At 41.0% G+C, this 27,385-nt stretch overlaps 1 protein-coding gene across 9 annotated transcripts; it reads left to right on the plus strand.

Moving 5' to 3' along the window:
* The first annotated feature begins 1,262 nt into the window (after nt 1–1,262).
* On the plus strand, nt 1,263–26,566 carry sorbs3 (sorbin and SH3 domain containing 3). 9 transcript variants are annotated; one of them, XM_080287476.1, is made up of 21 exons: nt 1,263–1,281; nt 14,499–14,571; nt 15,276–15,464; nt 15,651–15,723; nt 16,053–16,186; nt 16,299–16,362; nt 17,142–17,180; nt 17,268–17,355; nt 18,400–18,508; nt 20,117–20,170; nt 20,310–20,417; nt 21,015–21,070; nt 22,268–22,338; nt 22,911–22,972; nt 23,109–23,155; nt 23,268–23,382; nt 23,465–23,590; nt 23,738–24,289; nt 24,423–24,517; nt 24,620–24,726; nt 25,244–25,776. In XM_080287476.1, the coding sequence occupies exons 2-21, from the start codon at nt 14,560–14,562 to the stop codon at nt 25,303–25,305; spliced, it is 2,163 nt and encodes a 720-aa protein (XP_080143602.1). In that variant the 5' UTR covers nt 1,263–1,281; nt 14,499–14,559; the 3' UTR covers nt 25,306–25,776. The 9 variants fall into 9 exon arrangements, with proteins under 9 accessions (XP_080143602.1, XP_026043415.2, XP_026043411.2 ...); XM_026187630.2 differs by lacking the exons at nt 1,263–1,281; nt 25,244–25,776 and adding exons at nt 6,637–6,772; nt 25,778–26,566; XM_026187626.2 differs by lacking the exon at nt 1,263–1,281 and adding an exon at nt 6,637–6,772.
* Nucleotides 26,567–27,385: the final 819 nt, after the last annotated feature.

The following is a 27,385-nucleotide window of genomic DNA, read 5'->3' on the forward strand; positions in this document are numbered from 1 at the left end:
TCACGGTCCTGCAGCGAATTTTTCGACTCGACACGAGGCAGATCCTAGCTAAGTAAGTTGTGATAAACTGTGGGTAATTTGCATGTTAAACTGATATTAAACTTGAAATGTTTTCACAGAGCAGTCTGTGTACCAAGAGAACTACTTCTGCAAAAGTTTATTTAATTTTTTTTTGGTGATGTATTCTCATGTGTAAGACACTTGCTTGGCCACCCAGCTAATGTTAGTACTGCTCTATTTTAGCAATGTATCTTTTCTGTAATCAATTGAGTTTTTTTAACCCTATTCACGTAATTAACTCAATATTAACGACTTTAATCTCGTAATTGATTTTTTTTCTAAATATGGTGTAATACTGCCTCGTAATATAAGTTATTTCTTTGGTCATGAATTATTTTTGTAGTCATTTAACCAAAACAGACCTGAAATGATCCCTACATGTTCCATTTTCATTTGCAGAAATGACAAAGCCAAAAACCAAACCATGCCCTTCCTGTCAGGCTCCAAACACCTGCAACAGGAAGACATGCAGTGGATGCCTGGGCAGCCTGAACGTAAAGGAGTGATTGAAAAAAAACAAGAACAGTTTAAAAACAGTAACTGGGCTGCCTCTGTTAAAAACAACAGAAATGCGAGCAGGATGGTTAATTCAGCCCAGTTGTCAGTAAGTTTAAAAGTTCTGATCTAATAAGTGGTTGGTCTGGTAGACAATTCTTTATTAATCACAGTTGTCAATGTTTTCTTGTATATCATGAAGTAAGAAACTAACAAGACATGTATATACACATAAAATATTAATTTATAAAAGAGCATAAATAAAAAAAGTTATTCACATCAGAATAACACCATCGCACTAAAGACATCAAACTAGAAAAAACTTGTTAAAAACAATTTTTATTTAAGCTACTTCTGATTTTTAATTTAATCGGCTATTAACTTAGAGACAAAACATTTCAAGATGGATTTTATCATACATTTACAGGTTTGGTCACCATAAATACTTTTTAACTATCTACAACAATAAAACAACAAAGATGTGAAACTTAAAGGTTTGTTATACATCAATTTGCTTACATGAAAGACTGGCTGCATGTTTTTCTTTGTTGTTCTTGCAGGTTTCAAAACTACATGCCCTGGGCTACCAGCCAATTCTGTTTCTTGGACAGTTTGACCGTAAGTGCCGTATAGTAGGGGACGTGATCACTCAGATCTAACCAGCAGAAGGTGCTGCACGTGACATCCTCATGAAGATGAGGAAGCTTTATGAACACCTTCTGAGAAGTAAGATATGCTTTGTCCATTATCTGTAACCAGGTGTCCTTATCAGGTAGCCTATCCTAGCTGTCTTTGGGTGATACTCATGGTACACCCTAGATAAGAAGGCAGATCACCACGGGGTACACAGAGACAAACAAGATGGTGAGGATGAGGATAGTTAACAGTCACCAGCTATTCTATTCTATTCTACTCTACTCTACTCTGTTCTGTTCTATTCTATTATTCAGCCAAGGCTCAGACCAGTAACCTTCTTGCTGTGAGGTGACAGCTGCCCTACATGTCCTGTTGCTAATAGAGCAGGGCGATATGGCCAAAAATATTTATCACGATATATATTTGAAAATTTGCCATAACGATATAACTGACGATATAATTGATGCGAGACAAAATACAACTCCACAACATTACTAGCGCAAAAAGACAACCTTCCATTTATTTTCACTTAAACAAGAAGCTGGTTTTTATGTACATTAAAGCTTTATAAAAATGTAACAGTGCAAATGCAAATTCCTTGCTGAAAGTTTAACCAAAAGGCATTTCCAGTAGAAATGGGCTGACATATCCTGAGCATAACCATGTATAATATCCACTGAAGTTAAAAAGAGGTGCTTTGCAACATTAAACTGCAGTGTGCAGTGCGTATTTTTCGGACCATAAGGTGCACGGGATTATAAGGCACATTAAGCGAAACAAAGCAGTCAGATAAATCAAACTTTATTAAACTCATTCTTCTTGCTTCCTCCACTTCTGTACCATTGATTCATTAATGTTGAATTCTTTGGCAGCGGCTCTATTCCCATGTTGTTGCAGTATATTAATGACTAACCTTGTATTGTGGATGGATTATCTCAGTTGTTCTCCTAACTGAAGTTTGGTCCGTTTACAGCATCCTGCCATGCGATTGCATTTGTCTCTAACCATGAGGAACCTTCACGTTAACTTTTATAAGTGGAAAAGTGTTAGTGTTCGTCCTCCAGCTTCACTGTTTATGTTATGCTAACATAGCTGTGTCGCTAGCGATCACGTAGCACATCATTATATACCAGCTAGCTCAACTTCAGTAACCCTACAAACGTCACTGCTGTTTAGTTTCCTGTCTTCATTTATGTTGGAAGTGATAGCAGAGCTGTACGTTTGAATTTTTTCAGAAATCTCTCAGTCAGAACGTGCTATATCATGCTTAGGTAACTAGCGAAACTAGCGAGCTAACTTCCGCTAGCTTCCTGCTAACTTCTAACTCCGTTAAATATAATAACTTTTGTTTTCATGGAGTTAAACTTTATAGTTACACCTGGTAAAGCAGCAATGCTGATCGTTTTATTAAAGATGAAAGAATTTAGACAGTTTTTAACTCTCAGTGATGCTGCAGTGTTGTTTGACCTGAAGCATACAGAGTTTAGGACCCAGATTACTCCCAGATTTAAGAGCATCTTAGTCCGACAAATACGACAATGCATGTTCTGCAAAAAAATGTGCTTTGTTGTGTATCTGACAGACAAACACCAAACCAGTTCCACATCACGGAAGTTGCACCATTTTTACAAACCAATTCTGGTTCATCTGTTTCACTCAACAATCGGCCATGTGCGTATGAAAACAAAGGCACTGTGCGTTTTACTCCCATTCTATCGCGATATTTCATTTTCCTATCGTTGCCTAACATTATACCGGTATTACCGTGAACGGTATAATATGGCCCAGCCCTAATAGCTAAACTAATTAGCCGGTTTCCATTAATACACCCGTCTCAAAACGCGCACTGCTGGTTTTACAAGGCTCTTTTCAGCCTAATGTAGCTAACGCTAATGCTAGAAACGAGCTAAAGCTAACATAAATTTATCATATGCGCCTTCACTGCCTGCAACACAATGCTGTCGATAAATAAACCAAGTTGGATTATTTTCTTACCGTAGTAACTGAAGACGAGCTGTGGCAGACGTTAAATTAAAAAAATGAGAAACAAGTCCACGAAAATGAAGATAGCGTGCTGCCGTAGTCCAAAGCAAAACTTGTGTGGAGCTGTACAGACGTTATCAGCGGTGGAGCCTGATGCAGTGCACTGATTGGCCCGTTTGAAATCAGGCGCCTTGATGTGAAACGGTGCTCTAAACTTCAGGGGAAAACGCCTGGTTTGGGGAGGAGGTTCTTTTAAAATCTTTTTTCTTCATATGATAATTAACTATGAATATGTCTGTGAAGGTTCTCAGTCATCCAGGTCATCGTAGTCAAAGGAGCTTGCAAAGAAAAGCGTCTGGACTTCTTTAAGTTGCTTGAAGAAGTGGATAAAAACATCAAGTTCACCAGGGAAGACACAAAGGACAACTGTCTGCCTTTCCTGGACTGCGCTGTGCACATTGAAGAGAACGGCAAACTCAACATCGAAGTTTACCGGAAGCCCACACACACGGACCAGTACCTCCTCTTTGACTCCCATCACCCTTTGGAACACAAACTTGGAGTAATTAGGACCCTACACCACCGGGCAGAACATGTTCCCTCTAAGCCTGAAGGGAAAAAGAAGGAACACACACATGTAAAGGAAGCACTCAAAACGTGCGGCTATCCTAAATGGGCGTTCTTAAAGTCAGCAAAGAGGCACAGAAAAGAAGACCAGACACCAGCGAGGGAGGATAAGAAGGACAGACACAACAACATTGTCATCCCCTATGTAGCCGGTGTATCAGAGAAACTCAGGAGAGTTTTCTCCAAGCACGACATCCCGGTGTATTTCAGACCCAGCAACACGCTCAGACAGAAACTGGTTCACCCGAAAGACAAAACGCCAAAACACAAACTTAACAATGTGGTGTATGCTGTACAGTGCAGCGAGGAATGCTCAGACCTCTACATTGGAGAGACCAAACAGCCACTTCACAAGCGCATGGCACAACACAGAAGAGCCACCTCCACAGGACAAGACTCAGCAGTCCATCTGCATCTTAAGGATAAAGGACACTCTTTCGAGGATGCCAATGTTCACATTTTGGACAGAGAGGACAGATGGTTTGAAAGAGGAGTGAAAGAAGCCATCTATGTCCACTGTGAGCGACCATCTTTGAACAGAGGCGGGGGTTTACGACACCAACTCTCTGCCATCTATAATCCAGTTTTGAGATCTCTTCCCAGACGCCTTAACGCCCACTCACATCCTGGGCCATCTGACCTCAGGAATTCGCATGATAAGGTGGGGCCAGGTTTCACAATGAACTCACCCGAAACTCTGGCTGATTGGGACCCACGCCCAGTTTCCCACCTTGGCTCAGGCGATTAGAGGATCATCAGGGGGTCCTTTTGTCCCTCTGTGGGGGGTCACTCCCACTAGGTTTATATCTGGGACTCTCCACCATTTGACCTTAGAACTGAAGAAGCTTCTCGGATGAGAGGTGAAACGTCTTCAAGCAACTTAAAGAAGTCCAGACGCTTTTCTTTGCAAGCTCCTTTAAATAACTATGAATAAATAGAACAGACAACAGATTATTATTTTAACACTTTTGGGATTATATGAATTCACTAAATAATATAGTATGTCTATCATTAGCTGTAGGTCTCTCAAGTTGTTGTTAGCGTTTACATTTTAAACTCATGGTTTATTAGGTTCAACAGAATGTAGATTTAACAGCTACATCCCATATTCTTTACAAAAACTACATCCAAAAATTGCCCTAATACATTTCTAGTATAAAGATCTTGGGACATATGTACCTGTTATATTACAATTTGAGGAGGAATATGCTGTATTAAATATGCTATGAATCAAGAATGGATTTAATGTAAAGTGCTTTGGGCTTCTTGAAAACCGCTATCTAATCCATTATTATTATTATTATTATGTGAAATTAATGCAAAAATCACAAAGTCATATTACAGCATGTATCCATTACCAGCACAACCATGCTTACATTCAGCAATTAAAACCTGTATTTTTTTCAATAAATAAATGTAAAAAAAATTGTGTTTGCCTGTTCTAAACTTTATTGGAATCTTCTGTTAAAAAAACTATGCAAGAGTGATTTACAGTAGGTTTATGTATTTTTTTCAGAGAAAAAATGTACATTTACAGTTTTTCCACATTTCTTTATTTACGGCAATTTCACATCAAATCAACAGTTTTAAACTGTTTTATAGTTAACAGTTTTTTCCTGTCGTATTTTTACTGTCTTTCACTGTTAAATATACGGATCTTTTTTACAGTGTACGACGAATCCTGTAATAGACCCAACAGTTCCCCTCAGAGCCACAGAGGGACAGTGTGGTACTATCTTTCATGTTAAGGTGCTTTCCAATGCAAAGTCTGTCACAGTGACATTTTGGGGTGTTGCTTTTCAGACTGCAAAGAGGATCCAACAGAGAAGAGGGCATACATCATTTGACCACTGATGGAAAAAATAGCTTGCAAACTTGTACTAGTGTGTCTGGTGTTTCAGAGATGAACTTTATTAATCAAAAATGAGTTTTTCCTCTGTGAATAATAACCTGAAAACTTGGTTCTAGAAGAATAATTAATGGTCCCTGTGCAGCTGTTTGGTAACATGCTTGTCTTTTGTCTCTAACACAAGGGCAGACTCACAGAGGTGCGACCTTTGATTCCTGGTCTCACAGCCAGACTGTTAAATATTTATCTTGGATGGCAGGGCTGCGCTGCTTCTGGACTCAGGGTGAAAGAATCTAACAGATAAAACCCTCAAGAACTTAACAGAAGCTTAACATTTGTCCAGAAATGCAGCTGATCTTCATGATTACACTGTGGACTTTACAAGAATACAGCTTGAATACAAAGTCTTTCTCATATTGGGTGGCTGCATAGGGCCTGATACTGAGGATGGAAAAACTGACACTTATTTTGGGATTAGTCTTTGTGTCCTAGTCTGGGGCAAGTGTTTGCATATTTGGGGTTGTTAGCGGGTATGAGTTCATGTGAAAGAAAAAAAGAAATACACTTTCCTGGATCCTATCTGCTATCTGGATGTCATAGAAAGTGCTAAAGACTGTCCTTTTTCTCTTTTTTAGATTGATATGAATGTGACACACACTAAAGGCTTAAGACAGTGAATAGACCAACGCCATTATAACACTAAGGCCTATTATTGAGATTGCTATAGAAATCCTCTTTCTTGGCATGTGCTGTCAAACACCGGAAGGTGGTTCTGCTGCGCCTGTATGGGAATTTCTATTATTTCCAGCTGTGGATGGAAACTATTACCAAGCCCCTTTTCCCCTGATGAGCGTTAAAGAGCATGCTCACACAAACACAAGAAACATGCACACACACACATATTACATGCGCACGCCTATGGACACCCAGTCAAACATTCAGACTCAGGCTGAATCATTCACAGAAGATAAAAGACACCCTGTTGGCTTTACAAAGAGAAAGAGGGAGGGAGAGTTTGAGAGAAAGAGCAGCAGCAGTAGTGCCCTCCTTCTTTTTCATTCACTTCCTCTCTCTCCTTGTGTGCTGCAGAGACTTCACCGCTCAGCCTGCACTCTACAGCCTGTAAGTACTGTACAACTTGTGCCTTGGCGTCTCACAGTGACGAGCGCAGAGGTTAGAGCTACAAGGATTTAAACGCTCAGAAAGAAGACTTAAGTTTTTTTTAGCCTCTGTCAGTTTTGACTTCAATTTTCATTTGAGACTCTAGCACAGATGTAATATTTGCTTCTTGTCGTCACTACTCAGTTCATCACTGGCACTGACAAACAACACAAGGCATTATTTTTTTCACTGGTCTGTTACTGCTGTGGGTTTATCTTCAGAATGTGTTTAAGTGACCTTAACCAGCTGTCTGTGGTTCAAAAGATGGTTATCATCTGACCTTTATCCACACACCGACTACTATGGTGGCTTTACATGTGTGGATATTTCAGTGTTTTCATGCTTGAAGTGCACTCTATCACTCTTTTGGAAACAGGCATTAAGACCTGCAAGGATTTATTTCTATACAAGACATGTTTAAAGTGTGATCCAGAGTCCTGGGACATGTACAGCTCAGAAAAAAAATGTTGTTTACCGCTAAAATAAACTCTGATGCATTTTTGTTTGTTCTCAGTGACATTCCACATGGGCTACCTCAGCGCATAACCTGTTGTATGGCCGTCGTCCCTTATCAGTTGTCTATCATGGTGGCAATGTTTTTCTAAGCATCTTTCATTTGATTACAACAGTATCTGCTGTCTCCTGTCTCCTCAGAGGACAGAGAAGTTGATGCTTAAAAAAAAAGGCTTGGGCCGTAGCCACCAAGTATTTTAAGGTTTTTAGATGATTAACTTCCTGAGATCTTTAGCTGTCATTGTTTTAATTAGCTTGTGCGGTAAAAGTCTGCTTGATTTCATCAGTAACAACGAAGGGCTGAAGTACAAGATCATCTGTGATCCTTCCTATGGTGATTATCTGGTTAAAAAATAAATAAAACAAAAACAAAAACATGGAGCTGACAATGAGTAAACCTTCATGTTTGCTTGGCAATAAGAGAGTAAGACAAACTGAGCAAGGATTTTAACTCAGAGATGTGCTGAGCACCACCGCGCCAAACCTGCTATTGCCTCTTGCGTGATTACCTCGTTTAGGGGCAGAGTGACAAAGTACCAGATTTGGTCACAGCAGGGTTAAAGTCTGTGCCAGCAGGACACAGATTATGAAGGAAGGCTCCTCTAGATCGCCCTGCACTGTCCGTTTAGGTTCAGCAGCTCAACTGGTTGGCGAAAACAACCCGTGAAGCGTACAAGCTCAGTAAGTGGATATCTGCACCGAGCTTTGGTGTACCAAGCCAGACCGCTGAATTATTGAAAGAGCTGAGTGCTTCGATTTCAAGTTGAAACTGGCGAGCACATGCACAAAAACATACACTTTTAAACAAATGGGCAGACCGTTGGGTAGGCTCTGATAAATTTCCTTCTTTGTCCTGCTGGCTTTCAGTTTATTGCTGGAATAAAACATGGATTTAAAAGGAGGGATTGCATCTGTCAGCAGGTGATCGGATCACTCACCTGCAACACGGACATTGTAAATCAGTCTTCCTGCTGCATAATATGTGCCAAAGCCAGCCTGTCAGCACATTGGATTTCAGGTTTTACACCGTTTGTCTTTTTTGGCGAGAACTGTGGGCAAACTGGAAATCCTGGTTTCATTTGGGCAAGAACTGTGTGTTTATGTGTGTGTGTGGGTGTGAAAGACAGCGGGATTTAAGAATGTGTTTGTTCTTGTTTGACTGATCCCCTTCTAATTTGCCTTTAAAAGGGCAAAACATATTTCAGTCTCTTGTTGTTTCATTTTTATCTTCACATCCAATAAAGTATCGCTATTGTGTGCGATCATGGGAGAAAAGTCAGCAGGACTTGTGCTGTCAGTGGTTGCCTATGTGGCGTAGAGTAATGACTCTGAAACACTTCCAGAGCTACAGGAACAGAAAGAGCTCTTATTCTCCCTTCATGCCTTTGGCTAGCCAAAGACCTGGACTGTGTACACACACACGTTCACATAACACACACACACACAGACACACAAAAGGAGAGGAAGCCATGGGATAGATAAAGTTAGGAGGGGACATGATGGAGTCACTGGGTAGTGTCTGGGAGGTGGAGGTGATGAACTATTTTGGTTCTCCTTTGGTTAACCCTGTGCTGTGAAATATCACCTTATGACAACAATAGAGCTGCTTCACTGAAGGAGGTGCCCCAAACTGACAAGTCAAGTACGAGGGGGGCACTTTTTGAATATGGGGGGGTCAAAATGGGTTGTTATGGCAATGCCTGTCAACCGGAGAAGTCTTCAGTGGAGGCAGGGAGAGAGAGGACTGGAAAAGAGAGAGAGAGAGAGAGAGAGATTGTGTGTCCTGGCTAGTTTCATGAGTCAGAGAAAGTGGAGGGAAGGTCTGCAAGTGTGGTTTTCATGCACAGCTCATGCAGACAGAAAGAGGTGTGAGTGGGTAAGTACACCAAATGGGAGCACAAATATATGAAAACCAAATGCAGGGATTGACCTTAAGCATTGTGGCTGTCTGGAAACATGTGTAAGTTTTAAAACTGTGTTTTGTTTAAGGTTGAGTAACCTGTCTGACTGCTCAGGGATTACGTGCTGCTCTACAGGATTAATGTTGAGGTTTACAGTGTCTTAAAGCATGTTAACTCATGTAGTTAGTGTTGATACGGACAACAGGAGTGGGCTCCACTTGCATCTGAGCAAGTGGAGAAGAGAGCAGCTGGAGTCACAGCTGGAGCACTGAGGAAGAGAGGGAGAGTAAGAGAGAGCTCTGGCTGTGCGTATAGCAGAGAGAGAGAGACCTGGCATTGGGGATAGTGTTTCCCAACATGTCATCCCTTGTTGCTTTGCCCAGTGGGTAAGTGTACACTGGCAACTGTCAGGTGAGCTGAGAGGAAATAATTAGTTCTGTCAGGATTACTTTCCCATCTTGCAGCAGATATCAGGCCTAATGGCCCCAGGACCGTCCAGGCATCACTGTCGGGGTAATTTCCACAGTTGGCTTTGACTCCCTTTGTAATATTACTGAGGGTCTAGCTGCCAGCACTCATAACCACTGGCTGCACTCAGCTTTGAAGATGCAAGATGACAGGCATGAGGATTTGTGACATTTTTCTGCAGTTACTCTGCTCTGAGCTTTGTATTTTCTCATGCTTTGTCTGGTGTATCGAACACAAGCTCAAATAAGGAATCACTTTAAATGATGTGAAGCATGCTTTTTTTTTGTAAGAGCAAATCTGATAAAACGGAACCTACTCTGGCTGTGATTTACTGCCTTTGGGCTTCTCCTGGGAACGCATCGCCTCTCCATTGACAAGAAGTACACAGACTCCTCCTGCTGCTCAGACTGGACGAGCACCATACAAGGAGGTGAAATACTTCCCTCCTGATAAATGTGTGTATCCCCTCAATAACTGCATATCATAAACTTGCGGCCGCAGGACCTTGTATGGGCTGCGTCGGCACATCTGCGATGCTGCACACGGGAAGCAATGTTGTGCCATCGACCTCGCAGAGCTGACCTCTCGCATAGCTGCAGAGTGACTCACTTTATGTGTTTGGAAATAAAAGCCTGTTTTATTTACTCGACAAATGTGCTTGTAATTACCATCTCACCACTTTTTAAGGCAGCATTCTGTTGGTTTTTACGGCGCTCTTATGTAATTTACTGGGCAGCAGTAACACTGTGTACGTGCAGATGAGGTGATAAGACTTTACCCTTCAGAGCAGGTTAAAACAATATCCACACTCCTATACATGATTAGAATCTTTTTGCACATTTTAAGGATTTTATGGCATTCTAAGAGTGTTTAAGTCGACACGTTGTAGCCGGTTTTCTTACACAGCTTTTAGAACTTTTAATCAGACTCTTTGCAGCAGTTCACTCTTAAGGAGTAAATGATTAACTCTTTTGCTTCTGCTTACCGTGCTGCACAAAAGACTTGGGGGCTCATAAATGGTGATCAATTCACATGGCACTGTTTTGCTTTCTTTTAAGACCATCTTTCCTAATTTGCAAAAAAACAAAACAACCATCAAATCACGACTTTCCCAGTAGCAATCGCACAAGTTCATGGGTCAGCACTGCCGCAGTTATTCATCAGAGTATGTGCGGCCACCTTGACAGACTTGCTCCCACTGAGAACAATATAGGACGTGCTCTCTCTTTGTGCAGTGCAGATGGAGGTCATCATAGGTCAGAGTGTTCGCAAAAAGACCTGGCTGCAGCTCTCTATGGAAGATAGAGAGATTTAGGAAAAGGTTGACTTCTTGCCATCAGCTGGTGTGATTAGTGAGAGCTATGTGATCTTTGAAATGGGTTTACATTTTTTTTGTAGTCTGCAAAACTGCTACTATATTAGAAATGTTATTAACAGCTGTGGAAACCTCCTTTTGTGACTCAGAGGAATCACAGGGGTGTGGTGAAGTTCACTGACCTCGTAGCTGCTGACTGGTTCTGCTCTGCCTCAACAACTTCTGATAATAGCTTGGTTTGTCATCAACTCCCTTTGGACTAAAAGGAGAAGTAATCTTACAGCTTCACTAAAGTCACTTTTTAAAGTTAATTGTGATACAAATGTTTAATTTGATATTGCTGATAAAACTAAGTTGACGTCAGTTTTTTCAATCGAATATGTGGCTCAATTCTTTGAGACACTGGATGAGTGTCCTTGGGATCGATTCAGAGAATTTCATATGAAAATCCCCCGATTCTAATTCAGCCTGTCCTCAGTTACCCTCTTCTTTACTGAATGGAAAGCAAGAGAAAATAAGAAGTATTTTCAGCAAGCTGGAAGTATAAAATTCTGGTGTTGTGAAATCATGTCTAGAGCGGGGCATCCTCCTTTCATCTCAAGTGCACATGGGCCTTTTATGGCTCTGTTTTTCTTCCACCCCCAACCTGATCTAGGGGTGATAAAGGACCTCTCACCTAGCAGGGGGCTTTACTTGTAAATACGTCTGCTATGGCACTGATGCAATTTCACCATGACAGCATCACAGGTCTGCCTTTGAAAGCTTGTAGCAGCCTCCTATGTTGTGTCTCAGTAATTACATAAGAATGAACTGGGCGTTCAGATTAAATGTAGCCAGACATCTGAACAGCGGTTTTCTTGCTACATATCAACTCAGAGTTTTCCTTATTAGGTAGGATTGTGTTTGGTGCTGTCAAACAGGGAATGCATGCAGTGCTGGAGAATTACTGGGTTGGATTTTGCTCTCCAGAGGAATGAGAGTCACTATTATGACATGAGCTTACTCATCAGGAAGCTACTTCGCTGAAGTAGGATATTTTAGCTCTTAGGCTTCTGAACAGAGGGAGACCTTATTATGCCTCTCTACTAGTATAGCACTGCTTGATTCAGTTCAGAATATTCCATATTTGTGTTATACTGGCCATTTAAGTGTACCCACCCAACGGTTCAGAGCCACCCTCCCTTTGAGGCCACCCTTGAAAGTTAGTTTGCTGCTATACTGACAGCCAGAGCTGTATGCCTCAAGACCATGTTAAAGATAACCACTCTCATTCACATGAAAGTGTGAATGAGAAAATGCAGTCTGAAGCCTGAGCCTTTGGCTAACAGGGATAGGTACATACACTGAGCTGGTTTGATCCCTTAAGGAGACACAAACGCCTTTAGGGGCTGTGTCAGCAAGGGTATCCAGAGTAAAGCCCTACCAAATAAAACATGCAGAGTTGCCTGCTGTTATGACCCCTTGTGAATAAGGAAGCAGCCAAAAGTAGCTACACTGGCCTAATTATTAGAGAATTTGGCAACAACAAGTACTCTTTAAAATGAGTTACAACTGTAAGAGTGTAACGTCTTCGGGGAATTCTTTGATGTTTGCAGATATTTGGAGGCTAGAAGAGATAATGCTGAGCTATCTTAAGGAGACTACAAAGACATATGACAAAATGCAGCTGTCACTGACTACTTTATGTGGAAACTGAAATGGCAGCAGTGACAGGAAAACTGTTTCGTCTTCCCAAGTTCTGCTGAAAATTACTCATCTATTATTCATCAGTGGCACAGCCCCTTACAGTGAGAGGCTTTATAGAGCCAGGGAGACCAGATGTAAACACAGAGCAGCGTGTCAAACACGCTGTAAATGAGACTTCATGTACGGAGCTTGTTTGCAGTGTTTCCTGCCGTAGGATGGATAATAATTTTGTTGTGATTGCTTTGGGCAATGATAGGTCATCGGTCATGCTTGAGCATTAATGGTATTGTTGAAGGCACAAACCTCGGGTTCCCATCTATTTTGTGTTATGTAACTGGGGTAATTGAGGGATGATGACTCAAATGAGTGACATTGTTGTCTGGAAACGGGAACATTTGCTATATCAGAGCACGGACTCTGTGCTGTCTCTTTCCCTTGTGCACAGAGACGCAGAGTGCTTATATTTCTTGGTCTTTACCACAATGATTATAGACTAATGTTCAGCTGCAAACGACACATGGAAAACTCATTAGTGCAAATTGTGCTGGGCAGCTTTCAGCCTGTAGTAGCCTGGTTTGTGCTTGGTCACGACTTTCTTGGCATGCTTCAAAGACATAGCTTTGGACTGCAAACTATCCTTAAATTAGCCTTATTGTTTCCTTCAAAAGTTACTACTATTTTCTGTGTTTTCATGGGTGTAGGGGGCGGTTTTCAAACTGCCTTTGTAATAGTTTGGGTTTCAGGAATTAGTGCTGAAGAGAGGGTGTGGTATGCATACGTACATGATGCGGACCATTTAATCTCTATAGGAGTCTGTCTCATTCAGGAGCAGAAATAGCCTTCCTCTTATTCTCAGCCTGCCTCTGATGTTGAGACAGCAGGCACAATCTGTTAGTCTGAGGTGCAGCTGATTTGAAACTGGTGTCTGCTTTCAGTAGCTGGCCCTTTCCCATCATCTAGCTGCTTCAAGTCCAGCTTATTACGACACTGGGAAGAGTGAGGCAGACGTGTGAGTCACACTCATTGTGTTTGGGTGGGTTTTTCCTTAGTAGTGGGAAAAAGTGGGTGACGTTCATTTTCCCTTTTTGGAAAGCTAGTGGGATGGGATAATGGAACAGCTGGACAGTCTGCCTAGATGTAAAATATGAACTTATGACTGGGGAGCTTTGTGCTACACCACACAAGACATGACCAACAAGGAGATAATTGGGGGACATCACCTGAAATAAAAAAGTAAACAATAATATCCTTCGATCTATGGATTCTCACAGATACACTGATGGGACACTTCTAGCAAAAACAGAAATATGATCCATGAAGGATATGAAAACCAAATCTATTTAAAGTTAGTTTTTAAAAGAAAGAAATCACAATTTTTGGCATACAGCAGAACTGTTGTTATGAGCCATTTCTGTGAAGATGAATCAGAATTTAACGTTACTTCTTATTTAACACTTTACCTTACACAGAAACATTAAAAGTCACATTTGAATAAAAAGAAGGCAGCTGGATAGGTGCTGTCAGGGGCGTGTCAGGAGGGGGCATTTGTCATTGGACAAAAATACTGTTACTCTTACAACACAAGGATGAGTTGAGAGCATGGATAGGATAAGTAGGAACACAATTTAGGAAGTACTTTACTAAAGTACAGGTTTAATGTACTTGTACTTTAAGTATTCCTGTGTTATGCTATTTTCTCCTTTAATTCCATTTTAATCCGGATACAATTACTATACTTTGTACTCCAGAGAATTTTAAAGCTTTACTTTCTTATTGATTTTTTTATGAATTTGTGTCTCTGCAGATGCTTTTGATGCCGTGCACAAGAACTTGATATCTGTCACACAAGAACCACAACAGATCTAATGCAGTCGCAGGTAAAGTCAATTGCAGCTATGCTAAATATTGACATTTTCAACTGTTTAGCAAATGCAGCTGTCTTGAATAAGCAAATATGAACAGGCGGGAGAAACACTCATTAGTGTGACGCAGATCAGTCCAGTGTAGTGTCACAGTCACCATGCCATTGGTGCAGATAAGAGTTCAACCATGAGGCAAAGGGGATTTCCCATGACCCCTAGGATGAAGGACCAAAGCACCTGATAAACAGGGTTGGAACAGAGGATCCAGCATGGTCTGGGGTATCACTATGGAGACCGTAAGACAATTGCTGCCACTGCTGGAGTTTTGGTTGACATCCTCGACCCCTTCCCAACCTCTCTGCCCTGACTCCACCCCCGGCTCAAGAACAGGGAGACCTGGTGAATGGGGAGTTAATGGGCTCATAATGACCCTCTCCTGTTTCAGTGCTGCCTTTCTGCAGCTGGAGCAAGAGAGACGACAAAGTGGGTGCAATACGACTTTTCCGCTGCTGGTGCTTTAAATAAATTTGGGGTCTTTTCATCAGAAGCTCTTCTGCTCAGGCCAGTTATTCTCTAGAGAATAGCTTGACCGCCAACAAGTTCACATGACCTTATATAAGCGAGTGCTGTTTACTCAGCGTCAATAGGAGAACATGACAGGAGCAAAGTTCACACACTGTTTTCGTTCATCCATATTTTTCATTTCCTCTCTGTTTTAGCAAAGCGTGGAAGTGGTTGCTGATCCAGATGGCACCCGGATAATCTACTCCGGGAAACCTGGAGTTTCTTCAGATCAGCAACTAATAACTTCTCCGGATCTGACCCTCAAAGTGATCATCTCTCCTGGACTACCCACTCCTCCCCTGAGCCCCTTCCATTCTGCAAGGCTGCCGTCTGGAGAAATGAAGGTATCTAACAATGCTGAGGCTGAGGGAGCGGTATTCAGGATGCAAGTGCTCCTCCTTGTGGAAAAACAAAGCATCACACGCTATATATACATCAATGTTTCGAAATCATCACTCCTGCAGGTTTGAGCTACATAACGCTCTGACGTTTGGCACAGGGCTGATTTCTACATCTCTGTCCTTTTCAAGGTGTCAGAACTAAATGGGGGGAGCCCAGCAACTCTCAGCTTTGGATCATACTATGGACCCTCGCAGTCAAATAGTAAGATTACAAAATTAAAGTAAAGAAGTTGTAGTTTGAAAAGGGAAGAATTTGTAACCTGGAAGGATTTAAAATGTGAATAACAAGAAAAAGAGTTACCACATGTGCTGAAAACAAAGATGAATCAAGTCACTGTGATTTATATGGTAATAAATGAAAGCAGGTGAAGAATAAAATGTTAAATTTGGTTGAAAAATCAGCCGGTGTGTAATACCCTTAACTTGATCTATGGGTTTCATATGATGTAGGAGGATTTATAAGCAGACAAATTCCTGTGTAATTAAGTGAAACAGCACAATAAAGGAAATGTTGTTACTGTGACAACTTAGGCGGACTGTCCAACGGCCTTCGGGGTTCTGCCACGTTACCACGCAGCACGGGCCCCACCAGGGAGGAAAGGCTCATCAAGTTCTCAGGAATTGGCCCAGTGGATGAGACTGGGATGCCCATTGCTTCAAGATCAGTAAGCCAGAGCTAGCACTGCTTTAATTCTACAATGCTAGTTACATAAGAAGTGTTGTTGTTTTTAGCCAAATCCTTTGACTTTCTGCGCCTCCTCTTTCTTTCAATACCAGAGTGTGAACAAACCCAAAGACTGGTACAAGAGCATGTTCAGGCAGATTCACAAGAAGCCAGAAGGTAAGGACACTCCCCCCTCTCCCTCACATACCCAGCTCCAGTGTGAATTCCTCTCGGTGTCCGTGTCAGGTACTGCTGAGGTGATCCAGCAAACAGATTACTGCGGGGGCAGAAAAAGGCATGATGAAAGAGCCCTAAGGTCTTATGTCTGTTCTGTTTATTAGCTTTGACAATAATCCAGCTTCTTATCTCAGCCCCTCCTAGATCAGGCTGGTTATTTGCAGTCTATTAAAGGTTTCATAATAGAAAAACATTCCCTGTGCGCACAGTAAAAAGTTCCCTCACAGCACTCGAGTGGATCCTTGCAAGTATTTTGGTTTAGACAAGCAGGTGCTTTGCTTTATCTAACAGTATTACAAAATGAAACCACTGAGTCCCAGCTATCAGTATCTCATCCGTATCTCAACGCATGAGATATAGTTTAAGAATGAAAACACTGGAACATCTGCATCCTTTACTTTATGCTTATTGACTCTTTTCTATTAAAGCCTTCCACTTCTATAATTGGACAGCTGCTTGTGTAGATTAAAGCTTTATGTACAGAACATATACAGCACATAATGGACTCTTTAGTACACTAGTAGAATGTTTAGTTGCTTTAATTTAAATGAGATCTACTTTTTATGTGTGAAACATTTACTTATAAGTCTTAAATTAGTAAAGAACAACAAAACACTGCAAGTGAGCTGCAAGTAATTCTTAAACAAGCACATAAAAGAAATATGTTGGTGTGACATTCCTAATCACTTAGTCTAAGAAATAATTTCCTTGTTCACCAGAACCTGAGCTGGAGCCTTCAGAGAAGTGGTCAGCTGAAAGTAAGGAAATTCCCCAAATTCCACATTGTTGACTTGTTCGGTTATGTAATCAGTTTTTACTTAAGGCTGATGTGCACTGATCTGCAGGGATGCAGTTGTCTGCCAACACAGAAGAAGGTAATGAAGCAGACAAGAACCTCTTCAGACTAACACCTCATGGAGCTCTACCAGACTGGTGAGATTTGAGATAACTCCTTTGTGGTCACGGGATGACTTTTCATATCCCAACATGAAAAAAGACAGGAGCACCGAGAATAACAAACGTTTGCAACTTTGAGAAATTTAATCAAGCTTTTATATTCAGTGTAAGATGGATGTTTTAGACCTAAGAGTATGAACTTAGACAGAAGAGGGTCGAAAGCAGGATATCCAACACAGGTGCTTGCTGATTAGTGTTAACAATTAAATACAATAACACTAGAAATGCACTCATTTCCAGAACTCAACATTGTTACAATCAACCACACAGAAAGTCACATTATGCCAGATGCGTTCACTTAAAATGTTCTAAAAAGGCACAAACACTGCAAACAGGTCAAGAGGTCAAGTAAACTGACTCAGACCGTCCGAGTAATGATGAGCAGTAGATGGCTTATTGCCATCCACCTTTTTCTGAAAGCAGGCAATCCACTAAAGTGCTCATTCCTACCTATGAAGTTGGAAAGAAATTAGCTATAGAGATGAAAAACTTTTCAAATTTTTGAGACTTATGGATAGCAAAAAAGAAATGTTTTTAAGTGGCGGAAAAGAGCTTTCATAGAGGGGCTTCACATTATGCTGACAGGAAATGGAAAAAATGTGTATAAAAAAAAAGTCAAATTCTCATTTTGAACTTATGCTTGAGATTAATGTTACTGTGCTTCTGCACCACATCCAGATCTATAACAGGTTAAAGTTTTAGATCAGATCAGTTTTAACATATTTTTATTGCATGAAGCACATCTAAGTTCCATATACTTATTTATAAATTAGTATTTGTTTATATCTTAATTAATAAATACTGATTTACAGCAATTTTCACATGAGATACAGACTGCTGCTGATGTCTTATGTGAATAGCTGTACCATCAAAAACTACAAAGCCAAGAGCGTATGGGAAAAAATGTGTGGGACGGACAAGTTTGGATTTGTTGTTACAGGCGCTTACAATGAAGTCACCATTAAACTGCTGTCCATGGTGTGCGTCTGTGTGTGTGTGGGTGTGGGTGTTATATTTCAGGAGCGAGGATGTAGATAGACTGTCAGACCCAGGAAAGCAGCACGCTCAACCAAAGAGCATATTCGACTTTGAGCCTGGAAAGAGCACCACCTCAGAAAGCCACAGTCAGGTACAAACTCACATGCTCTCATAGTTTAAAAGCAGGCTCTGATTCCTGCATTAAAAATGTTCCTTCATGATTCTCTAAGCTCCAGGTTGTTGTTTGTTCTTACGAATCGCATTCTTTCTACAGTCTTGCACTGTTTTCCCAGTGCAGAGCTCAAGAAGAGGTTGCTTACCTTTTCTGTAAGGATTACAGTCTAAGTCTTTGTATTCCATCTTCTCACGTGAGGTGTTTAAATAACTTGAGAGTGTGGTCAGTGTACGGTACCTACCACTTACCACCAGATGTACTCACTCCTTTTATTCAGAGGATCCAGTAGGCTCCCAGCATTCATTCATTTATCTTTTCAGTCAAAAAAAGACACTACCTATGTATTTATGTTGAGCCTTGAGGGGTTTTACACCTTAAGTCAGTGATTTACAGGCTGGTGAGGCTGACGCTCTGAACTAAGAGCCATTGTAACTGAGTGTGCAGTGAGTACTAGACCGGTGTCTCTTTAGAGTTTCTATTTTGAATGCGTCTTGCAACAATGTCCCAGATCTGGTGCATATTGTGCCTTGTGTCTACACTTGTGAAGAAAAGAAATCTTTGTTTCCACTCCCCCACCGGAGCTGTGGGGTCTTGTGATGCGTATTATGGTCCTAACCTCTTGTGGTGTATAATGGCTCACAGCATGGAGACTTATTTCATTTCCTCTTTATGACACTGGCCAATGTTGAATCCCCTGGATAGTATTTACAAAACCAGCTCACAGACCATATCAGGTGTTGTGCTGCTTCACAGTGACATTACAGTTTGTGACTGTAGTGAGGATGACCGCCCCCCCAAAAGGAGGGAAGGACTTGGCATTCAGAAGGACATATTAAGCCAAGGTGCTACAAAAAAATAGAGCATTAGTCTGTGTTTCATACCAGCAGAGCCTTTTAAAGTAATGTTTCATAGAATCAGGGATGAAGGCAAAGAGGCATTAAAAGAGGGATTTCTGTGCTAGTTAAACCAAAAATGCAGATTTATGTCTCTTGGCAGCCAGCCTATTTCTGAAGAAGCTACAAGTGTTAGATTGTACACAACCTGGGCCTCAAAATCCAATAAAGAACAATATAAATTAGTGAAATATTTTACAACTAAGCAACCACAGAACTGAGACATCTCTGGGAATTACATGGGGCGTCTATATAGCTAGAGCCCAATCGATTTATCTGGGGCCGATATTATCAGCTGATATTAGTGGTTTGTCGGTTTATTGGTGTTGGCATTTATAACAGCCTGTAAATGAACATTTAAAAAGTAAAGAAATGCTGGGTGAAACGCCCGTCAGCCACGTTATAAGTGTTGATGTTGCATAGTTTGTCCACTGGAGGGCGCTCCTACTTGTTCTAACGGCACAAACACCGACAAGCTGATCCTGGCAGAGCAGAACGACTAAATAAATAATTACATATTATAGGGAAATCTGTTTATGCTTGGTGTGTGTGACAGAAAAAAATAACTGATATTGGAATATTGGATTTTTAAATCACCAAATATCAATATTGGTATTCCAGTATCAGTAAGGCTCTATTCATTAATATCATTTCATTTCAATTGTTTTCTTTTTTGTTTTTTTGTCCATAGTCACATCTATATGCACAGAAGCTACAAGAGAAACCCAAGTCTCCTTCAATAGAGGTGAGCTTCTATTTATTTCTCTGTTCTAAGATGTCATCTGTTTAAAATGCATAACAGGGGACATCATCAGCTCCAAACTTCAGACTCTGTATTAGTGTTTTAATCCTGCTATTCCACCTCCATAACTGTTCGGACTCAGGCCAGTCTGGTGTCTGAGCTGAGTCGATTTGAGGCTGAGCTGGACTCGGATATTCAAGGCCTGGAGCGGAGACTTTCCCAGAAGAAGCAGCATCGAGGCTGGGGTGAGGTACTGAGCCCCCCTCCTGACTCTCTCTGCTGAAGCATCCCACCCCCCGACACCACCAATTTAGTAGAATTGCCACTTCCCTACACTTCCAATGAAGGCTGTGCGCCAGTGAGATCCCTCTGCTTCCTTATCTGACATGTTTTCCTATGCGACCTGGATGATATAGTCTGCCTGTCTGCCTTTGCATTCGGATCAGTCTGCTTTGTAAATCGCCTGCTTGCAAGTTCCTCCACAGCGAATGTAGACCTGCCTGCTGAAAAAGAATTACAAAATCAAATTCTTCAGTACTCTTTGATTATTTTCTTCTGAACTCTCCTTGCAGTATCACAGCCAAGAATTGTCATGCTTTTTCCTGATTCCTGTGTGATTGAATCAGCCTCATAGTCTGCAATTTAACTGAAATCACAGGCGGCTCAGACAGATCATGAGAGGTGCTGCTTGTAGCCTAAGGAGGATAGGACCCAGGGGAATTCTTGCTCCTTTGGGAGTGGTCAGCACCTCGACTTTGTCTGAGTTGTTGTGAGATTTCCTCTGAGCTGTGAGATACAGAAGGCTTTAGGGGAAAATAACTGTGTTTACTGTTCACTCTGCTTGCAGGAGGCTAGAGGGAGGGATCCAGTAACTGCTCCAAAGAGTGGCGCTACTAGTTACAGGTCAGTCACTGGCATTGTTACACTTATAATATGTAGACAGAGTAAGGGATGTAATAATGATTACTCTGTATGATATGCAGCTGGATTTAAATTATATCTTTTTTGCTTTCTTACGAGCGATTCTCTATTTTTCCTTACTTTATATGTACCCATATTAACTGGCATAACCACGTATTATTATCCGTAGTTTTTAAGTAATTTAGATCATTTCTACCTCTGTCTGTATGCATTTCAGGTTGTTTGAGGAATTCTTATTTTGTGGCAATGTTTAAAAGTTTTCAAAGTGATTTTCATCTCCTGTGCACATTGTATCATAGTGGCATATGCAGGACAGGTTAATAGAAAATCCAGGGTCACTACATAACAGACCTCCTCTGAGAGCAACTCCCTGCCTCTTAATCCACTTTAATATTGCGTCATCTCTTAGTAGTAACAGCTCCTTTCTTCCTGCTGTATTAAGAAAACCAGCACTGTGATTTGACAGAAAAACCATTAACTTCGCATGGAACCTGCTGGTTTTTCAGGTGACTTTCTGTTAATTGAACAAGTCCAAGTACAGTATTTACCTTAAACAGCTGACGACATTCCACATTTCTTCCCGTGTGTGTAATGCATTCTTGGAGGATTCTCTCTGTTGTTTGCTAAGTTGAGTTCATTGGTTGTGAACTTTTTCAGTCTCAGGGGATTTGGCTTAGGACATAGGAAATTTAAAACACACAGCAGGGAAACTCTGTCAGCTCCTCACTGCTTCCTGTTATCTGGACACTTTGTTTAGCTGTGCGAGTCCAGCTGCAACCACTAAGATACAAGAACTGTGCTGTCTGCATATGCAAATCAGCTCATGAGGAATCCAAGCTGGAATCTTTCGGGTTTCGGATTCATTCCCAACCCAAATGCAAATTCAAATGCAAACACTCAGGATTGGGATTAATGAATGGTGTATAGGGGCTGTAAAGACAACTAAAGCCTCATACTTTACTGGAAGCAGATTTTCAAGTCAAGGAGTCTGCAAGCCCTTCCAGCCTTTCAGTTATATACAGGAAATGTGCAGGAAACTCACACACTCTCTCACACTCATACACACTCACACTCCCAGCTTTAACTTTGTGCCTTTTCTAAATGTTTGATATTAGAACTGAAAAGAGACATAAACTTTTCAGATTTAAATCAAGGTCACTATGTTCTCCACTTTTTCAGCAATTCATCAGCATCAAAGCAGCCTGTCCATCACTTTGTTGGCCCATCATCACCCTCTGTGCCCACATATGGTAAACACGGAGCAACACACATGCACACTGAGGCCTTCCCAGCATCTCTGCAATGTCGTCGATAGTGATTTATTACAAAACTCTCCTTAAGTTGATAACAATCAGCTTTTCCTCATTCGTTAATCCACTCTCACTCAAAGACACATGTGCTTTTAGAGAACAGGCCTCTCATTTAATCAATCCGCATGTAGTTGATGAAAGCCCTGAGTAATCTAATATTTGCTGTTAGTCTCATGGCTGTCTTTCATTGCTAACGTTGTCTCCTGCTATTTTACTTGTTAGCTGAAGCTAACAAGTTACCACAGAAAGTCTTTGTAGTTTTTTTTTCCTCATAAAGAAACAGCTGTGGATGGGTGGGGAGGAAGCCCTTAAAAGTAGGAAGTGAAACCCGGAAGACCTGATTAAAGATTAGCGCTATCCAATTGTTTTTCCTGGAAATTCAAAATCCCTTTTAACCCCATGTAGCTGTTATGATTATAATTGCTTTTACACAGCAACACATTCAAAAACAACAAGGGAACAAAGAAGTGCATGTATCAGACTTCACTTGCTTTCCCTACTTTGCTCCACAGTAGAACGTCTTTCGCCTGCAAATGAAACCATGGAGGTCCCACCTAAAAAAGAGGAGAAAAAGGTATGTTTCTACCACTTTATTGCTACGTAAAAAAGAAGACCGTAATAAATATATTTGCATTTTGATTTTATTTTGAAGGCTGGATTGTTTGCATGTGACAACTGCATTGTTCCCAAAACACTATTTGTTTCTCCAGATGAAAGCAGCACGAGCCAAGTTTGATTTCCAGGCTCAGTCACCCAAGTAAGTTACAGAAGGAACTGATATAATAAAGTTGTAATTTCTTCTCTGAATCTAAAGTTATAGGTGTATCAGAAACTGAGACGTTCCTTACTATCTTTTTTTCTTCCTTCAGGGAGCTCCCACTGCAGAAAGGCGACATTGTTTACATCCACAGGAAGGTAGATGACAACTGGTTTGAAGGAGAGCATCATGGAAGAGCTGGTATTTTCCCCACAACATATGTGGAGGTAAACTTCTTCTTCTTCTGTGATGTGCTGATATTATGTATAATGGCATGAATTTGGCTAAAAACTCCAATGTCTTTCACAGGTTTTGCCTCCTACAGAAAAACCGACACCTATAAAGTCTCCCACTCTGCAGGTGCTGGAGTATGGGGAAGCTGTGGCTCTATTTAACTTCAATGCGGACCTACCTGTTGAACTTTCTTTCCGTAAAGTAAGTGGCTCATAATGCATCGCTTGTTTGAACTAAAGGTTAGAGCAGAAACAGAGCAAAAACATATTTCCATTTAGGTTTTCCGAATCAGTTCTTACTGTTTATGTCACCATTTAAAGCTTTTTTAACCTCGATTCTCTATTTTAGGGTGAGGTGATCAGCATAACCAGGCGAGTTGATGATCAGTGGTTGGAGGGCAGGATTCCAGGAACAAGTCGCAGCGGCATCTTCCCAGCCAATTACGTTCAGGTCAACAAGATGCCCCGCACCAAATACTCCATGGATGACTACTCACCGGGACCCATGTCACCAGTCTCTCCTGGACCCCAGAGTCCAGGACGTCCACTGCACTCACCTTCCCCACGGTCACCGCTGTCCCCTTTCACCTACACTTCCCTGAGCCCCAAACCCGACCACTCCCCCGTGAAACCGTCTTCACCTTCACTGCTCGGCAGCCCAGCTTCACAGTCACGCTCTCCCACTCAGACACCCGTGCCCAAAGAAATGGCTAATCGCTTGCACCACATCATTTCCAAACCGGTTTCACCCACCAACCACAACAATCACTGGGCTGGGACACCCTCAGCTAACCAGAGTGCCGCCGTTAAAACCATTTCACCCTCCACTCATTCATCAACGTCAGCACACAGAGCGGGAGCTCCCACAGCGAACACTCCCCGATACTCTGACCACTCGCAGGTCTGCTCTCACTGCCTTTCTGATAAAGTGACACATTGTACACACCCACAGTGTTATTGTTTGTGCTGACAGGAATGTTGTTCATTATTTGCCATTTCATAATGATGACATGAGGTTTTTGGTTTTTTCCTAGGGTGCAATACCTAATCAGGCTGCTCCACATGCCAACTCCCTGCCGCAAACGCAAGCACCAAACAGCCCCGGTTCACTGATGGTGCAACACCAACCGTACGTCATCAGATGTTTTTGTTTGTTCACATTGTTACAGTACAGAACAAGTGTTGCAGCTTTGGTGACTTTGTGGTTAAGGCTGCTTGCTCTCAATTTTAGGTATAAAGCTGTTTACAACTACAAACCACAGAATTCAGATGAGTTGGAGCTCAGAGAAGGAGACATTGTACAAGTGGTGGAGAAATGTGATGATGGCTGGTTTGTAGGTATGTGGTTTATACCTTTATATATAAGTGCTATTTTGAGTGCATCATACTGTGTATTGTAGAAACAAGACACTGAAGCAAGGCTTTATATAAAAATGGATGGAATAAAAAAAAGAAAGAAAAGGAATGTTTTGGCTTTGGGCGACAACTTGAATGCATATCTTTATTCATGTATTCACAATGTAATACTTGTCAAACTAGTCAAGCGTCTACAATAGTTTTTGTCACCAGGAAACAAAAACACATTCTTTTAATTCAAGTTTGCCATTTGACATGTCACCCTTATTTAGATTGTCTGGGAATCACTACAGATATGTCTACAGTGTTAAAATGTACATAAGCAGACACGAGCATCCTTTTTTGTTAGCAATTTCAAAACATTCTGCAGTGTCAGTGCCCCATCTAGTGGACAAAATGATGTATTGCATATGTAACAGGCACAGTTAAACAGCAGAAGATCCCACAGATTCACAGTTTCTGTTTCATGAACACACCATATGTTCTGCCCCCTTTCTAGGTACGTCAGAACGGACTCGTGCTTTTGGGACTTTTCCTGGGAATTACGTGGCACCGGTTTGACTTCCTCACTTACTGCTTGCCCACATCCATCAGGGGTCATTAGAGGCCAACTAATAGTGCCAATATCCACCACACTCCCCAAGTGTTGATTAGTACAGCCTGCATGTTCATGATCTGAAAGGGAAATGATGTGATTTCTCACCTCACCTCCCTGCATGTTTCCATGTGTGTTGCACAGAGATTCAATGAGCATATTTTCAAGCACATCACTTCAGAAGATTGAATGAATGCAGATGACACTGTTTCAGATTGAAAGAATGGATTCTATTGTTCCGCGACTCTTTGCAGCTGCAGGACATTTGCATTTCTCCCCACTGAACAGCACTGTTTCTCCAGAGGTCCTCACAGTACGATACTGCATTCAGCTTTTCATCACCACAGTGCCATCACAAACCACTGAAGTTTCAGTGAAGACCAGAACCTTTTCTAGCTTTCATGGAATATTAATATTTCCTTCAAATATTTTCCCCAGATTTTCTTTCAGATCTCTGAACAGACCCGACGCAGTTTTGAGGAAACAACACGATAATCTGTAAATGGTGCTCAAAGTAAAGGGCAGTGAGGGCTCAGACATATCAACCTATTAATGCTGAAAAGTATAAAATGCATGTATTGGTCGCCTAAGCAAGTTATTGATTGTATAATGGATGGTATTTCTCATTTATAAGAAACAAAGTTAAACGGAAAATTTGAAAGTAAAGAGATGGAATGTGTTTGATGCTGTAAGAGAAGTATTTGCTTTGAAATTGAATGTACAAGATGAGTTGTGTCTGTAAGTCAAGACTAGACGATGGCTTCACAGCGATTGGCTGAATGATCTTTTAAGGTATCTGAATTTATTCTGAATGTGCCAAAGCTAACCTTTATTCACACGCCTGTGTTAACCTGCACATTCCCAGCTCACTTTATTCTTGCTACATTGTTCTACTACTGCTTCTACAGTGTTTTCCCAGCTTATGGGGGTAATTTTGATAACAGTATTCAGAAAATCACATATATTTGTGCCCATCCAACCTCAGAGTTTGTAATCCTAACTAAAACATCTTTATTCTAAAGTTATTTTGCAATTTTATAAGATACATTCATGATTTCACTGTAAAAAAAATGTATATTTAGCACACACAAAAGATGATTGTACAGACTGTAACCTGTTATCAAATGGAAAGCATAATATATATTTGTTTTTAAAAAAATATATTGCATATGTATGGTACGCAATTTTTAAAATAAATCTATTAAACATTACAGAGTGATAATGAAAGAAGCTTTTGTTCATGTGTTAATTTTGTGGAACAGTAATATTATTAGATATTATTAGAATAGCTAAACTAGATTACATATAAGGTGACCGGGACTGTGTTTTTAAATGTTTATGCAGGTTTTAATGAACCAATAACACAAACACATACATGGTTATCTTTCTCCATATGTGCAGCAGGAAGTGAACAAGCCCACGTGAAATGAACAGATATTAAACATATTAAATGTATTAAATAAGCTAAATAAATGGAATGATATCCTACTGACAAATTGATTGGTAGTTGTGTTGTTTCTCTTGTGTTGTTTCTCTTGTGTTTTACCTGCTATATTTCTGCAGGTATGTTTGAATTGTGTTTGTCAAAAAATATTATATCCTTTTTAACGATGTCTGAGTTGTAGACTGGGTACAGTAGATCTTTGTTGGTACCATAAAGTGTTGTGCAAAAGTCTTTATCCAGCCCTCATTTCTTTATTTTGCTAGCAGAAAAGCAGAAATAGGTTCACTGCAATGAGCTGTGTTTGGCATCAATGTCATGCTAAAACATGAAGCTGCTGCCAATCAGATGCTTTCCATATGCTAGTGTATGGTGGATCAAAATCTGTCTGCATATTTCCAAATACATCATTGTATTAATTTTAACAAGATTTCCAACACAACTGGCTGGAATGCAGTCACGAACTATGACAGAGCCTCCACTATGTTTTACAGATGGCCGTAGAACCAGAAACTTCCAATTTGGATTCATAACTCCATAACACCTGTTGCAAATGATTTTCAGTCCAGTTCTTGTGTAATCAGTCCTCCACCCCCCCCCCCCGT

The sequence above is a fragment of the Astatotilapia calliptera genome, chromosome 12 (genome assembly GCF_964374335.1).
Source record: "Astatotilapia calliptera chromosome 12, fAstCal68.1, whole genome shotgun sequence".
Taxonomy (NCBI): domain Eukaryota; kingdom Metazoa; phylum Chordata; class Actinopteri; order Cichliformes; family Cichlidae; genus Astatotilapia; species Astatotilapia calliptera.